The sequence below is a fragment of the Podarcis filfolensis genome (genome assembly GCF_964270895.1).
Source record: "Podarcis filfolensis genome assembly, chromosome: 2".
NCBI classification, from domain to species: domain Eukaryota; kingdom Metazoa; phylum Chordata; class Lepidosauria; order Squamata; family Lacertidae; genus Podarcis; species Podarcis filfolensis.
This window is the reverse complement of record NC_139605.1, coordinates 79,684,865-79,700,672: the sequence shown is the minus strand read 5'-3', so window position 1 is coordinate 79,700,672 and position 15,808 is coordinate 79,684,865. Positions and strand designations below refer to the sequence as shown.

General features: G+C 42.6%; 1 protein-coding gene across 6 annotated transcripts in view; it reads left to right on the top strand.

The window, feature by feature from the left end:
* Window positions 1-6,045: 6,045 nt before the first annotated feature.
* GABRA1 (gamma-aminobutyric acid type A receptor subunit alpha1) overlaps window positions 6,046-15,808 on the top strand; it is a 38,714-nt gene continuing 28,951 nt past the window's right edge. The window contains exons 1-4 of one of the 6 annotated variants that reach the window (XM_083597277.1): window positions 6,046-6,140; window positions 6,629-6,902; window positions 9,171-9,264; window positions 14,528-14,643. In XM_083597277.1, coding sequence (XP_083453403.1) covers window positions 9,191-9,264; window positions 14,528-14,643 — 190 coding nt within the window. In that variant the 5' untranslated portion in view covers window positions 6,046-6,140; window positions 6,629-6,902; window positions 9,171-9,190. Of the gene's footprint in view, window positions 6,141-6,396; window positions 6,903-6,963; window positions 7,047-7,357; window positions 7,472-7,640; window positions 7,719-7,856; window positions 8,247-9,170; window positions 9,265-14,527; window positions 14,644-15,808 lie in introns of those variants that run through there. The other 5 variants (XM_083597276.1, XM_083597279.1, XM_083597278.1 and 2 more) reach the window with 5 other exon arrangements.

Sequence of the window (15,808 nt, the reverse complement as noted above, 5' to 3'; positions counted from 1 at the left end):
ACACTGTTTAATAAACTCTGCGTTATGCTTCTGTATTTGGTATGTACCATTTGAATCCTCACTCTGGATAGTTTATCTGTATATCAACATGTTTAGTTTAGTTTCGTCATTTACTGAAATTGATACAAAGAGGCCAGAAATAAATAAATAAAAACAACCTGGTGCCAGAAAAAAGCACAATGCCAATGCCAACCTCCCACCTCCCTTTGGAGGTAAGTGGTGTGCTTGAGTTTGTGTGGAAATGAGCAGTCCCACAATCCTACCCTGGGGAAATGTGGTTTGGCTCAGTATTTTAGAGCAGCTGCCCTTGTTGTGTGATGATCTCCTGATGCTTTATAGTATAACCAGATCTTAGCTCACCACATGTCTGGTGCAACACTGACAGTTTTAATAAAATGTCTGCCTTGTAAATAAGCCCATAAAAGTTACTAGCTTGCAAAAAGAAAAAGAATTGTACTAGCATTGAGGGCTGGCTCTGCCCCTCCTCTAGCAGCCCACTGTATTCCTCTGCTTGGCATGGAAGAGGGAGTTTCCTCCTCTGGCAACCAACTCACTTTCTGTGCTGGGATGATTTAGTGGTACTTCATTCCCCGCCCTCCTCCAGCTGACTCACTTGCCTTTATTCCATGCCTGCAAGAGGGTTCCCTATTGCCAGCCAGTCATATTCACCATCCAGGCCCCTCTAATAGCGTACATGTCACCTATTCACTTTGTTTCAATTTCTGGCAACTGCACTTCTACTCTGCGCTTAATTTTAATATTACGTGTGACCCATTTGATTTAAATTTATTAGGATGATTATTTGACTGAAGGGAAGAATAAAGCAATAAAGTGCTGCACTTCATTCTTTTATTTCTTTGCAAATATTTCATGGTTAAAGCTGAAGGAAAAAAGATGTTCGTTAATTTATTGCTCCAAGTTTAATTATTATATGAAATATAGAAAGCTGCTTTATTCTGAGTCAGAGCACTGGGCCATCTGAGTATTGTCTACACACCAGGGTTTCAGACAGCACAGCAGCCTTTCCAAGCCCCAACTTTAGGTGCCATGAAATGAGCCTGGGGCTCCCTGCAGGCAAACGTATGATCTGACACCAGGGCCAGTTCAACAGATTGTGCCACCCGAGCAGTTCCCAGTGCCACCACACTCCTCTTTCTGTTGCTGTTTTGCCTGCTACATGCTTACTTTTTTCCCTTTAGGTGCTTTGTTCATTGCAATAGACTTTCCACCTATCTGCCTTTCAATCTAGGAAGCACCAAACAACTTCAAACACACACACACACACACACACACACACACACACACACACATGCACACAAAGTTTAAAAAGCATTTTTAGTCACCGTGGCAAATGGCCATGCAGGCAGAGGCACTGTCCCAACCACATTGCCCAGAAAGCCTCATCTGAGGAAGGACCTCAGGAGTGAGGCAGGAAGGAGGTGGAGTGAGCAATGGAGAGCCTTGCTAGTTGAGTGGATGGTCAGTACCAGCAATAGGGTCAGGGTCAGGATGGGCAGATAATAAGGCAAGCAAATGAGGGGTAGGAGAGGAGTTGCTAATCCATTGCTTCCCTGTGCCTGCTGCCCAAGCCAATGGTCTCAGCTTGTGTCATGAAAGCATGTCTGCCACTGAACTATGGCTTTTCCTATATCTTTCTCTTTCCCACTTGCTTTTCATGGAAAATATGGTAATTTAATTGAGCTGATGGCATGTGCTCTTTTCACATATGAACAAATTCCTAAAGGAGGCCAAGGCCACGAAGGCATCCCTTAGAGCAGAGGTGGTGAGGAACATCAGGCATGTGAACTGAATGCAGCACTCTCTAGCTTGACCTTGGGACTCTTCCCAAGATCTGTCCCTCCCCAGGCCGCATCCACCAGCCTTTGTCAGCCTAGAGGGTGTATGTGAAATGTGTTTATGCTTGTTGCTTGCTTGGGTGGAGTAATGAGGTGTAAAAAGCTCTGACTTTTGCATGAGTGGAATGTAGCCTACGACACAAAAGTAAGATTCACATCTGTTGTTCAAATCTGCATGATGGAGTGAGCTCCTGTTGCTCTGTCCCAGCTTCTGCCAACCTAGCAGTTTGAAAGCATGCCAGTGCAAGTAGATAAATAGGTACCGCTGGGGCAGGAACGTACTATCTGTGGACAAACGCTGGCTCCCTCAGCCTGAAAAGTGTGATGAGCGCCACACCCCATAGTTGCCTTTGATTGGACTTAGCTGTCCAGAGGTCCTTTACCTTTTATGTCCATTCACCCACCACTGACATGCAGCCCCTGTAAGGTTGACCAAGACTGTGATGGGTTTCAGTCAACAGACAAAAAAGAGTTCTCCAGCCTAATCCCCAAGCTTCTATTTCTGCAGTATTTGTATGTTTAACTAAGAGTTGCAATGCTTTCCAGAAAATCTCATTTATGTTGGAATAAGGTAATGGGGTGTTACATGATGGCTACATATAGACTACATAACATTTGCCACTCACTGTGAGTGCTAGCCATGTGCTTTTGAAGTCTATGGCAGAATTACCAAAGTGTATGTGTGTGAACTAGACATTAATTCAGTAGTACAGAGAATGTTTAATTTCCTGAAACTATGCTATTATTGACCTCTTTAGAGATGATTTCTTGTGGTGTTCTCCTGCTCCAATATCAAAATAAACAAAGCAAAACAACATAATCTAGACACCGGCACCTGGAATGAACTGGTGACTACTAGTAAAGAGAGGGGGGTTTTTTGGGGGGGTATCAGGCAGTCATATGCTTGTTTGCTCATATGTTAAAAGTAAAGGGACCCCGACTGTTTAGTCCAGTCGCAGATGACTCTGGGGTTGTGGCACTCATCTCACTTTACTGGCCGAGGGAGCCGGCGTACAGCTTTTGGGTCATGTGGACAGCATGACTAAGCTGCTTCTGGAGAACCAGAGCAGCACATGGAAATGCTGTTTACCTTCCCACCGGAGTGGTACCTATTTATCTACTTGCACTTGACATGCTTTTGAACTGCTAGGTTAGCAGGAGCAGGGACCGAGCAACGGGAGCACACCTCATTGCGGGAATTCAAACTGCCGACCTTCTGATCGGCAAGTCCTAGGCTCTGTGGTTAGGTCCACTTAATTCAGTAATTCAGGATTTACTTTCAAGTAATTGTACATACTATTTTTTACATAAACAAACCAAGAAACAACCAAGACTGCACAACTGAAGCCCTAATTCAGTCAGAAAAATGTGATGCAAAGAAAGTACACTGTAAACCTACTCTCACAGTTTCAGGTTACATGAAATATCAAACTAACATTTTTAATTTTAAGACTATGGTAGCTTGAAGATAGAGCTACAAGAATGTCATCCTTATCCATCCTTATCCATTGTCGCTATAAGCAAATAGAGAGCTATATCTTAGACTTCTGGAGGAAGAGATCTCCACATTGGGCAAGCAGTTAATGAAAAATCCACCTTGTGTATTTAGGCTGCACATGTTTGGTATTTTGAAAAGGTCACCACCAAGAGACCAACACTGAGACACTGAGGAGATATATGCAACTGGGCATTAATTTTATAGGTATGTAAAGCTCATGTTCAAATGGGTGATGCATGCATTCCTGAATTGTTTTTCAGAATTATGTTTCAAGTAGCTGGCCTCACAGAATACCCTTACCATACTGAACCCACCTCCCACATTTGAAACAAAAAGCAGTGTGGACATTTGATGTGGGTTCTCTTAGAGTGCGATAAAATTGGAGACGTCCTCAACTGGATGCACATTGAAGGAGTTTCGAAATTAGCTGCTTGAAATACAACATGGGGGAAAAAACAAAGAAAAAAAATCAAGTGGGTGTGCATGCAGAACATGCATGCCTGGACCACAGGCCAATATATATCAAGCTTGATAGATGAAGTACAGAAAAGAAAAAGGCCCATATGATGGTTGATTTTCCTTTTTAATCCCTAGCAATAGGGTGTCATATACTCTTCTTATGTATGCACAGGCAGGTTGTTTTTTGTTTTTTTTTAAAAAAAGATTATATTTTCTTCACAACATGACAATATGTGTTTTCATCTCACTGCCTATATTTTCATGCTGTGTGTCCATGTTCATAAATATGGGCTAAATACAATGTACAATGGGCTCCTTGTTATGAGATAGCTTGAAAATCCGTACATACTTGGTAATTAGCCAAGACACACTAAAGTGTCAAATGTGGGTGTTTAGTGTAAATATATGTGAGGTCCAATTCAGAGAGAAAGCAAAGCTGCATTTCTATGATGCATTCTTAGGTGTAGGTCCTACTGAACTTAGTGCCTGCATATCTTCCTTCAGTTCCATGGAAATCAATGGGGAGATAGCCAGTGACTAACTCTCTGGATGGGACGCGGGTGGCACTGTGGGTAAAACCTCAGTGCCTAGGACTTGCCGATCGTATGGTCGGCGGTTCAAATCCCCGTGGCGGGGTGAGCTCCTGTCTTTCGGTCCCAGCTCCTGCCCACCTAGCAGTTCGAAAGCACCCCTAAGTGCAAGTAGATAAATAGGTACCACTTTATAGCGGGAAGGTAAACGGCGTTTCCGTGTGCTGCGCTGGTGCTGGCTCGCCAGAGCAGCTTCGTCACACTGGCCATGTGACCCGGAAGTGTCTCCGGACAGCGCTGGCCCCTGGCGTCTTAAGTGAGATGGGCGCACAACCCTAGAGTCGGACACGACTGGCCCGTACGGGCAGGGGTACCTTTACCTTTACTAACTCTCTGGATGGGGAAATGGAATTTTCAGTGAGAAAGTTTGGGTTCCCACTTTCTTGTGTCTTAAAAGGGAAGTGCCATTTTTTAAAACAAAACAAAACAAAAAACCTTCATAATTTATGAGGTACTCGTGTTTGTTTTTCATGGCTATCTGTGCCCAATCAACTCAATCTGAAACTCACAGTTTTAGATGGTGTACCAGATGAATCTGATTCCCACATTGCAGTCTCTATCAAATGGCAAACAAACTTCCTGAAGGGTCAATCTATATGACTTTCTTGCTCTCTCACACAGATGCATTTCAATATTGTCACACATCAGTATCAAATTCATTTCAGGGGCATCCCACCATCTCCGCCCATAATAAACTGTTAAGGGATGTCATGCTCACATGATAAGCCACCACAAGAAAAGCAAAGACCAGCATGGCAGAATGGTTTTGCAGTATGGCATACAAGAACGCTACTCTGTGGACCATGTTCCCAAACGTTAGGACTTCCTGCTTGCAGTTTACTACTATTAGCGTTGCCATTTAGGATTTCCAGTACCATGGAGAGCTCCCACCGGTCTTGAAAGTGAGGGCTGTTGAGCAATATCCTTCGACTGCATTACATCTGTTGTACCTTGCTTCTAGAAACATATATCCATTCATAAAATCTGACGCTGAATACCACAGCTGGGTAGTAAGGGAAAGGAGGGGGGGAGGAAAAAGGGGTGATATATCTATGGGAAAGCGTGTGTGAGCCCAGAGAAAGGACCAGTATTTAATAGGGTATTACTGTGTCTTATTGGCCACCTGATGTTATTATTCTGCTGGGCAGTGACAGATGCATCCTTGAACAGGCAATGACATTGAAAGCCTGTTTGGCAGGAGAGGGGACTTTTATTCAAAGTGATATTAAAGAATCGCTTTCCTGCATCATTTGGCAAAGGCAAGTAAATTGTTCATTCAGAAACAGGACTGGCATGCGCGTTGGCACACACACTCACACTCACTCTTATGCACGCACACGCTGAACTGTCCAAACGTGGCGAGATGATAATAATAATAATAATAACAACCTATCCCCTTTAAAGCTCCGCTTCGCCTTGTCATCCCAAGAAAGATCACTTTAGACAAATATGTCGCCTCCCAATTATCAGTTGCCTCAAGGTGTGCCGAGAAACCCGGCTTGGGCGGCTTCTTTTTCTACGTGCTTCCTTCCTTCAGTTAGCAACACATCCCATCTCTGGCTATATATATAAGATCGCTCTGTCCAGCCTTCCTAATAATATACAGGCGATGGGTATGCACAGGAACGAGAGGGAGAGGCATCTTTTAACGATCCCCACTTCCCCTTCATTCATATGTATGAACCGACTGAATATTTGATCAAAAGATTGAATAACAAGAAAGGCAGATCGGAGAGGGTGGGTGATTTTTTTTATTTTTTATTTAAAAAAAAAACTTTGAAAAAAATTATTTATTTAATAAACCGCACCGGCTTTCAAAATAGACTGCTTGGTCAATTGCATCTTGTCCGGAGCTTGCAAAGCGTCGCTCTCCCACCCCCTCCCTCCGGTCCTAAAAATATCCCCCCTCCCTCCTCCCTCCAACCACCCCCACCCCCAATAATAATAATAATCGCGCTGCAGATTGTAGAAAGGATTTGAGTGTGCAGCCAGAGAGAAAGGGATTAGAGAGCGAGAGAGAGAGAGAGAGAGAGCTGGAAGTTAAACTGTGCTGCATATTAAAAAAAAAAAAAAAATGGGCGGATTGGTCTCTAGCTGAGAGCTTGGTACCACCTTCCTTTCTAAAATAAAATCTGCCTGGCATGAAGTCACAGCCTATTTCACATCCGGTTTACCCCGGGACGTACTACTACTGTCTTGGTAAAGAGCAACGCTTTTTGTTGTAGAGCTGCGATCTGGATCCCCGGGAAAGGGAATTTGGGTGTTGGAAATCGGAGAGCAAAGCGGCGGCGGCGGCGGCAGCAGCAACAGCGGCGGCGGCGGCAGCGGCGGCGGCAGAGTCCATGATGGCTGAGAGCGCCTAAATGAGTGAGCCGAGCAGCCGGTTCTTCGCGGCTCCCAGGCGCCCTCTCCCCTGCCAGCAGCAGCAGCCGCGGCATCTTGGGCGATTCTCCCAGGCGATTCTCCCGGACTTTGCCAGCACATCGGTGGGGTCTCCAGGTAACGGTGCCTTTCTTCCCTTTTGCCTGAGCATCTGCTGAGCAGCTCCGTTAGCTGCCCCCACCCTCCCCACCCGCCTGCTTTTCCCGGGAAGAGCATTCCGTGGATGGAGGGGACTGGCTGCGCTGGCTGTTCTCCTAGCAGGTACCTGGTGGGCACGATTCGCGGATCTCTCTCTCTCTCCCCCTCGTCTCCCCCCACCCACCCCACCCCCACCCCCCTACCCAGGTTGAAATTCCGCAGCGATCGATGGGCAATTGATAAGCGGGTTTGTGGAGGGGGGAGAAGGAGAGGCGATGGAGATGGGGGTGGGGGGAGAGAGAGAGATCATTGGGAAGCGATCTGCTAGCAAAACAGCAACAAGAATGGCTTGCATTTTGCAGGTGGTGGGGAGGGTAGTGAGGAGGGTGCCTTTCTCCCGGAGAGAGGGAGGGAGGGTATAAAGTTGCTATACCGGCGGGGGGAGGAAAAGCCCCCACAACAATCCCCACACACCACAAGTCTCCACCACAGGCGTAAGAGAAGCAGGCAAGACCGCGGAGCCGAGGTCTTCCGGAAAATGCCTCTCGGTATTATTGGATGTGGGTTTTAACGGATGTGCCTAACATGGAAGACCGGGTGTGGGGGTATCTCTCCCCCCCCCCCATGCTTTTGCTCTTTCATTTTGAACTATTAAAAGAGAAAAAAATAATGGTGGTGGGAAGGGGAGGGGGAGAAAGAGGAGAGAAATGGGGAGTGAATGGGAGGAAGAGAAGGCATTTTTCTCTTTTGGCACTTGGGGTGTGTGTGTCCCTTTTCCACAGGCTGCATCCACAGGCAATTATTTCTAATGATTTGGTGACTTTCTTTATCGATGCCTTTATTTATTTATTGCGTGGGGGGGGGAATCGGAGGGCGAGGGAAGCGAATGGACACTGGCTGGCATTTGCAAGATTGCTCGGGCTGAGGAAGAGTGCAAAAGTTATTGCTGAAAGGGAGACGGTGCTCTGGGTGGATTTCATTCGTTTTGTTTCACCTGGAGACTGGAGATGCCACCCTCGTTTTTGCAGGGGGAGCAGCGCGATTCTCTGAGCATCCTCCTGCCGTGAGGGTCTCTCTCTGTCACTGCCTTGCCACGACTGTCCATTTGGAGAGGCCCCCCCCCCATCTATTGCACCCTTCCTCGCCGTTTAGCTTTCAGCTTTCCTCACGCGCCAAACACAGCTCTTCTGTTACGCTGCCTCTCCTCTCCATGCCGTCTTGTGTTGATAGGGTCGTGTTGCCTGAAATTCGGCTCCTCGGTTCCATTGCTTTCCAATAGTCTAGTCAGTCCAAGTGCAGGAGAAGAGAGGAGAAAAATCTTGGGTAAGAACAATGCAAGTGAAGTGGATTCCAGCACTAGACACAGACTAAGAGGAAGGCAGCAACAGTATTTGCCTAAGCAGACCAGGCTGCTTCCAGAAATATAATCTACAGTTTTGAGACTGGGGTGGATGGGGGAAACAGAAGAAGTGGGGCAGACTCTCTCTTTGCACATTAATTGAAATTGGGTTGGGCTTAGTCGTGAGGTGGGAGGTGAATGGAGACTTTTGTAACATGGGTGTCCTAACAACAACAATAACAGCAACGGAGAGAGAGAGAGAGATTTTGGAGAACACAACGTGCATGCAGTCATCAGCACATGATTTGATTATGGTGCATGCCCTTTAGATTGATGGAAGCATCAATGTGCATGGCCAGCAATGCAATCCTGGGGAAAAATACATTATCCTGCTGCTAAAATTGCTTGGTAGCAAAGAAGGGAGGCATGGAGATCCCTCCAGAAGAAAGTTCTCACCACAGGACCTCCTGTGAATCTCCATGACCTCAGGGGACACCCTTTCCCTCAGCCCTGCATGAGACAGTCAAGGGACACTTTCTCACTCATTAAAACTAAAAGAATATTTAAATTCTTTCTGGTTATTTTATGTTGCCAGCAAAAAGAATCACAGATACAGCACTCAAAAGTAGTAGAACTTAATGAGAATACTTTTTTTTTTTGAGTGCCAGAGCACTTTAAGCACCAGGTAGATCAGATGGAACTAAATGAAGAACCCAGCCTCTAGAGTGTCTAGAAATTATTAGATGTACTATGGATGGGGCCATTTTCTTTTTCTCTAAATGGTGCACCATTGTGATATCACTGCTTGACTTCAAGGTGATCCATCCAAAGTTCTTGTAGACCTGTTGTGTCTTCAAGCAGTTTTCCCAAGTAAGAAATGTTGACTTGTGTTTTTTTTTTGTTTGCAGCTGAACATCTGTAATCTACCATGAAGAGGATGCATCTTCTCTGTGACCGCCTTTGGGCCTGGGTTCTCCTTATGAGCACACTAACTGGACAAAGGTGGGGAAAGAGTTTATTTTTTTAAAAAAACATTCATTAATATAAGTATGGAACTCTTTTTCTATTGGTTGCATCAAAAGAATAAGAAAGAAACAGCACATGTACTGGGCTACTACTAATTGTATGTGGGGGAAGTTAATCCTGCTCAAATCCCAGCTAAGTCAAAATACGAGAAGATTGAAAGAAAACTACAGTTTGTTTGCATAACATCTTTTAATGCAATTGCTCTTCAAAAAAGAGTTCAGCAAGACTACTTTACCCACCCTAAGGTTAGATTAATGATTTAAATGCAGCTAAAATTAGATAGGCCTTTGCACAGATAATTTTTGCAACCATTTATTCTGCGCAGAAGGGAAACCACAGCTTTGTTTTAGCAATTTATACAGAGATTTCTTCAATGTCTGTTTTCACTGAAATTAGCAGGACTGCAGACTCTAGGACTGGACCTTACTTGTTAAGTAGTTGCTCTATAATACTGAGTTTGAGCCCATCTCCACTTTCTAGAAGTGAGTTCCATTGAACTCAATAGGATTAACTTCTGAGTAGAGGTTCATAGGTTTGTGCTGCTAAAATGCATTGGGTTTAAAAAATGTGAACAATTGTGCCTAAATATTGTAGTTGTGGATTTGTAATTTTGGGTATGGTTTGACACCATGCAGGAGAAGGATGCAATCTAATTGCATTATTAGACACGGGAAATGCATTATTGGTCACTAACATCAATAGAATGTGAAATACACTTCAAACATACTAAATGGGGGATGGGGAGAATTCTTAGACTTTGAAATGCACATATAAGAATCACCTCTATCAATAATGCATATACTGAATATATCATTGGAAATATGTTTTCATTCTGGATAATGAATTATAGGTACAGAATTGTTCCCCATAACTCCCTTCCCTTTATTCAGCAGCATTATATAAATCATTCTCAGATAACGGTGTAAATGTGTGTTTGTGTAATGAGTTGGGGGCAGAGGATTTTCAAATTTAGCTTCAGCATTTATTCTAAAAGAACTGGACAATAAAATAAATATAGAAGCAAAAGATGTGTACAGCTCTATTTCGCACAGCTGATGAGTGACGAAGGAACAAAAACACTGGTTTCCTAAAGGAAAGGGGAACAGGGGAACAGGAGAACTTTGACCCGTGGATATCTTCCTCTGTTTTGTCATTTTCTCTTTGTCATGTGCTGATGTGTATGTTTCACTGGAATTGTGGATTTGGAATTGGGAATCAAGATGCATTTGCCTGCTTTTGAAAAATTTTATGAGGTGTCACTATTATAATGACCTGTAGATGGAGTCAGTGCACAGTGTTTTATTATACACTTGTTTAGTATGGAACCACAAACACAGTCACTGACATTTTCCTTCAAGATGTTCAAAATACACTGAACGCCCCCCCCCCCCCCTAATTTCATAGATCAAATCCTTGCACAGGTTTGTCTTATGGCTGTTTAGAGATCAATAACACAAAGAGGGCCAGCCAAATGGAAGGCAGGGTCACAAATTTGTAATCCGACAGTTGTATTTATAAATGGCATTGCCAATGCTTGCGAGAGGTTGGGCTTTTTTAAAAAAAAAAGAAAAAGAAGAAGGACTGGTGGATTGTGTCAAAGAGAAATGGTAGGAAACACTGGAAATTTCACATTTCTAGTGTTTCATTTTATGATGGTGGAGAAAGGGGCTTGTGTTCGCATTATATAGAGGCCTATTCAGAAGGAGACATCTGCTCAACGGAGTGTTTATCTGAAAAAAATAGCAAGACTTCTAAGTTGATGTCTTTAAAAGCATCACGTTCAGGAAATAGGCATTATCAATTGTATCTTCACAATGTTGCCAGTAGTATGTCACTTTGATATTTATCTCTCATAAACATATGCATGCATTTATCAGTACATTTTCAATGATGAACAAATTCTAGAATATAATTAAGCATACTAAGGCTGCAGTTCTATACCCAATTTCCTGGGAGGGTGGTCCACTGAACTCAATAGGACCCATTTCTGAACGGACATATATAGGGCTGTGTAGTAAAGCACACCAACTGGATTGCCCATTGAAATTAATGTTGCTTAAGCCGATCACTGTTCACATAAACCCCATTGGTTTCAATGGGACATAACAAGGCCTTTACATTTCGGATTTTGCCCATTGCTCTTACCCACCTTCATCCTGAGATAGGCACTGAAGAGCAGCTTGGTTCCTAAGAGTCATGTCCATCTGGTCTTTCTTCAGAGAATTGTGTTGGCATTTAGATTAATGGCACGTGACCAGGAGAAACACACTGAAGATCATGCTGATTATGGAAAATGTAGTACAATAATTAGGCATCAGGACACTTCTTGCTTCCACTTCCAAGGAAAAAATGGGCCACTGCATTTCTGCAGGAGTTTGACCACATTGTACTTGAAAGGCTTTGGTACGTCTGAAAACCACATGGCAAACACGTGTCGGGAAGTCTTTACCAGATACAGCTCTTGGGGATGTGTTGATATTGTGTCTCCAAAAGTGCAAATGACCTTCAGATGCTACAGAAAAGATGCAGTTAGCGTATGAAGGCAATGCAGAGACCCGTCTTATCTGGAATGTGGCAGGTGGCCCTTAACAAACTATATAGGGTAGTACACTCTTATTCCTTACGAGCAGCAAAAAAAGAAAAGCAATGAAAATTCCCCCCCTCTGATGTTTAAAAATAATAACAGGGAATTTAATAAACATCCATCAGTTTGCAAAGGTGTACTTAGGATAGGAATAATATTACACCTCTAGTGAGCTGATTATGTACTTTGTGGTTTTATATTCTGATTTTATCCTATGAACTGCCCTGAGACCTGCGGGTATAGGGCAGTATATTCTAACTGCAGCAGCAGCAACAACAACAGCAACATTTCTCATACAGAATCAAATTAATTGTAATTAAACACACTCTGTGTTTGTTTATGTGCATTTTTAACCGGTAGTTTGAAGGAACACTGTTTCAATTTGAAATCTTTTATTGGGGGGGGGCGACATTTGAAAGAGCTATAGCTGAATTTTTCCGCTCATAAAAAGGTACTACAAACTAGCTCTTTTCCATATTTCTGCTTGTTAGTTGTACAAAAATCTCATATTCACATTTAGGAAGAGCAACACTAGCTTAATATTGCATATCGCCCACCTCAATGACAGTTTATGGGAAAAGATGATCAGTATAATTGTACCTTATAAAACATTTATCCCCTTTGTTAACATTCATGAAGAGGTACGGTCCAGAGGACTTTTTGGAGCAAAGATTTTTGTTCATTACCTCACATCAGATACCCAAAGAAGGCTGATTCAGTAATAATGTATGTGACAAAGTGATCAAGAGGAAAGTAGCTTGGGGTTCAAGGGCTAAGTCCTGCTGAGTTTACACTGGCAAATGGCCCACTTTGCAAATAGGATCTTTCCCAGTTAAAGGGCAGAAGAAGGACTCCAAGATTTGGCTCTTAGACAACCATGATAGATGATTAGGAGAAAACAGTATGGCTTGTACTTGAAAGTGCAGAAAGGGGAGCACTTTCTTAATGACAAGAACTTCAGGTGTTTGAAGAAGAGGACAGAACTTAGCTCGTGGCTGTGGCAAATCCATGGCAACCAACTGCTACAAGCATTTATATATATATCAAAACTGCATTCTGGTAAAAAGGGAGCTGTACTACCATGCTAACACATTAGCTTTCCAGTTGATATTCGTAACTAATTTCAGCAGCTGGATCTAAAGACCTGCTGCATGAACCATAAAACCATATCCCTGCAATTGCCAGGATGCCTGAGCAGCCCTGCTGTCAGGTATATTGGGTGCAGATGTTTATTTATCATTTGGGCAGGAGGTATGAAATCTAGGAGAGAGAAGGGGAAACGTCCCTGCTATCTCAAAATGTAATTTCCTGTTCACTAAGCAACGATTTAGGTATGCCTCCAGGTTTATTTTCCTAAAACAAAAGCAAAGACGTCAATAAAATTTAGAAGGTGTAAATGGGTTTTCATTTTAGTAAAGAAAAATTAGAAATGACTACACCTTTTATGATGGTGCCAACCAGTTTACAGGGATGCAAACAAGGCTGTGCTACATGGAGATATCATTGGCTGCAATGCGAAACATACTTTGTTGAAACCACTGCCATGTATTTCTAAGGGAAAATGTATAGTAACGGGTTGTTGATTATTCGCTCCCAGTGCATTCCATACCAAGTCTACTCAGAAGGAAGCACCATTGACAATGGTGCTGAATCCCAGATTAGTGGGGTTAGGATTGCAGTTTACTTCTGTTAGCATATTTAGATGATTTATGTACTTCTTTTAAGGTAAGCTTTCATAAACTGATTTTTTTGGGGAGGGGATTTAAGGAAAACACACTATTTTACACTCATAAATCTGTAGACTGGAAAGTAGAAATAATGCATAAAACAGCATAAAAAAATAAAGGATCAAAATCTATATACTGATACCAATTGGAGTCTCCCTGTATTTTTATATACTGAAGTATACAGTATATAACCAAAGCTGCTGCTGCACGACCACCACTGCACAAAAGAGAAGTATTGGCAAACTTTGGACAACCGTGAGGTTCCGCGGGTACTAAATTTTTGCAGGACACCCCACCACCACGCCAGGAACTAAAGGTTGAGTTACTGCATGAGAGAGAGGAATAGACAGTTGAGCGAGTGAGCAAGGGAATATGTCTATATCTGTATCTTCCTGGTTCAAACTGAGAAGTTATTTTAAAATGTCTCCAGGGATGGAAGAGAGAGCTTTAATGTCATAGACATTAAAGAGAAATTAAAGAATGTAATATAACAGGGATCAGGCACAAATGTGTGAGCCTCCCCCCTCATGTTCAGTGGTGGTGGGTTGGTGACTTACAATTGCAGGGCAGAGGGAAGAGGGAAACTGTCGCAGTGGGAGGTCAATGAATGGAATCAAGGGTCTGAAACCTTGAACAGAAGCACCCCACATCACAACATTTTGTTGTAGGGCCACTTTTGTCTCATTTATTATCCATTTCTAGGCATCCCTGTGCATTGCTCTAAGCTGCCCAATGACTATGCATTCTTTAAAAAGAAAGCATGCAGGAGAAAGTATCCTATAATGCTACTACAATCTGGCATGATGGAAGAGATTTTGCATCTATAAATCAGTATAAGCAAGATTAAGCAGATTTCAGAATTATGATTTTGTAGGTTTGTTGGTGGATTAATGGTTTATAATGTTAACAGCAGTGTTTTCCTCCCTAGCTATGGACAGTCAACTTCCTTACAAGATGAAATTAAGGACAACACAACAATATTCACTCGAATTCTGGACCGCTTGCTTGATGGTTACGATAACCGCCTGAGACCCGGATTGGGAGGTGTGTGTTATCTTGATTGACTTTACGAACAAAATTGCCTAAAATGATTGTTCCTTTTGCTCTTTGAAAATGTAATCATATTACCTTATATGTTTGTAAACTGATAAAATTAACAAAGAGGTATTGAAAACTGATCCATCCAACAGCATTCCCTTGCTAAATCCTCACTTGTTGTCATATAAACACTTCTTAATATGCGGCCAAATTCCATGATCCAAAAGATGAAAAAAGTCCGTTCCCCCTCCCTGCCCCCGGATCCTCTCATAACATTGATTAAGGTCACAAATCTAGGCACATTTACTTAAGAGCAAATCCCATTGAATATAAATGGGATTCACTTCTGGGTAAGCATCCATTGGGTTGGACAGTAAATATCTGAATCAAAGTAAATGAAAGTCTCATCTTCCATGACTGATGCTGTATTAAATCTTTAAAGACCAAATCATTCCCATTAAATCAGATTTATACTTTGCTCCCAGATTGAACTCAGTTAGATTGAAGGTAGCAGTGGTGATCATATTTGTTTGTAAGTAATTCCCACTAATGACAATGGGGCATACTATCATATAAATGTGTTTTGTGATTGAGACGCTAACCCTGTTGGCAGAAGTGGGCCATATTGATTTAAGAACTGGCTGATCAGTTCTAACAGTTGACTTCAGAGCCAAAATCAGCCTTTTTACACAGTCCTGAAAATGTGAAATATGAACTGTGACATAATTAGGAAAATAATCACATCTCTATTTTATTTTAAAAATGGCAAAATAGTTCATCTTTAAACTTACCAATCTCTGCAAACAGAGGAAGTGTGAGTTGACTGTATTTCTTGTATTATTAACATATAATGCTGCTCTATTATTTTTGTATTCAAAAATATTTTCTTCTTAAGAGTTCTCCGATGCTGCAATCTACCACAATTTATGTGGGAGACTGTCCCAATTTCTACATCTGATTGTAGTTCCTCACATTACAGCAAAGACTGCTCTTTGCTCCAGGAGCACTATTTTTGGGTGTGGGTGGGTGTGAACAGGGGGCTACAACAGGAAGGGGCAGCTTAAGATGTGCTGGTGACATGTCTAGGCACTCAAGATATAGTACGCTCAATGTTGTTCCTAATGGTTATTTGATGCATCAACTTGTATCTAATAGTTGTCAAACAACTTCC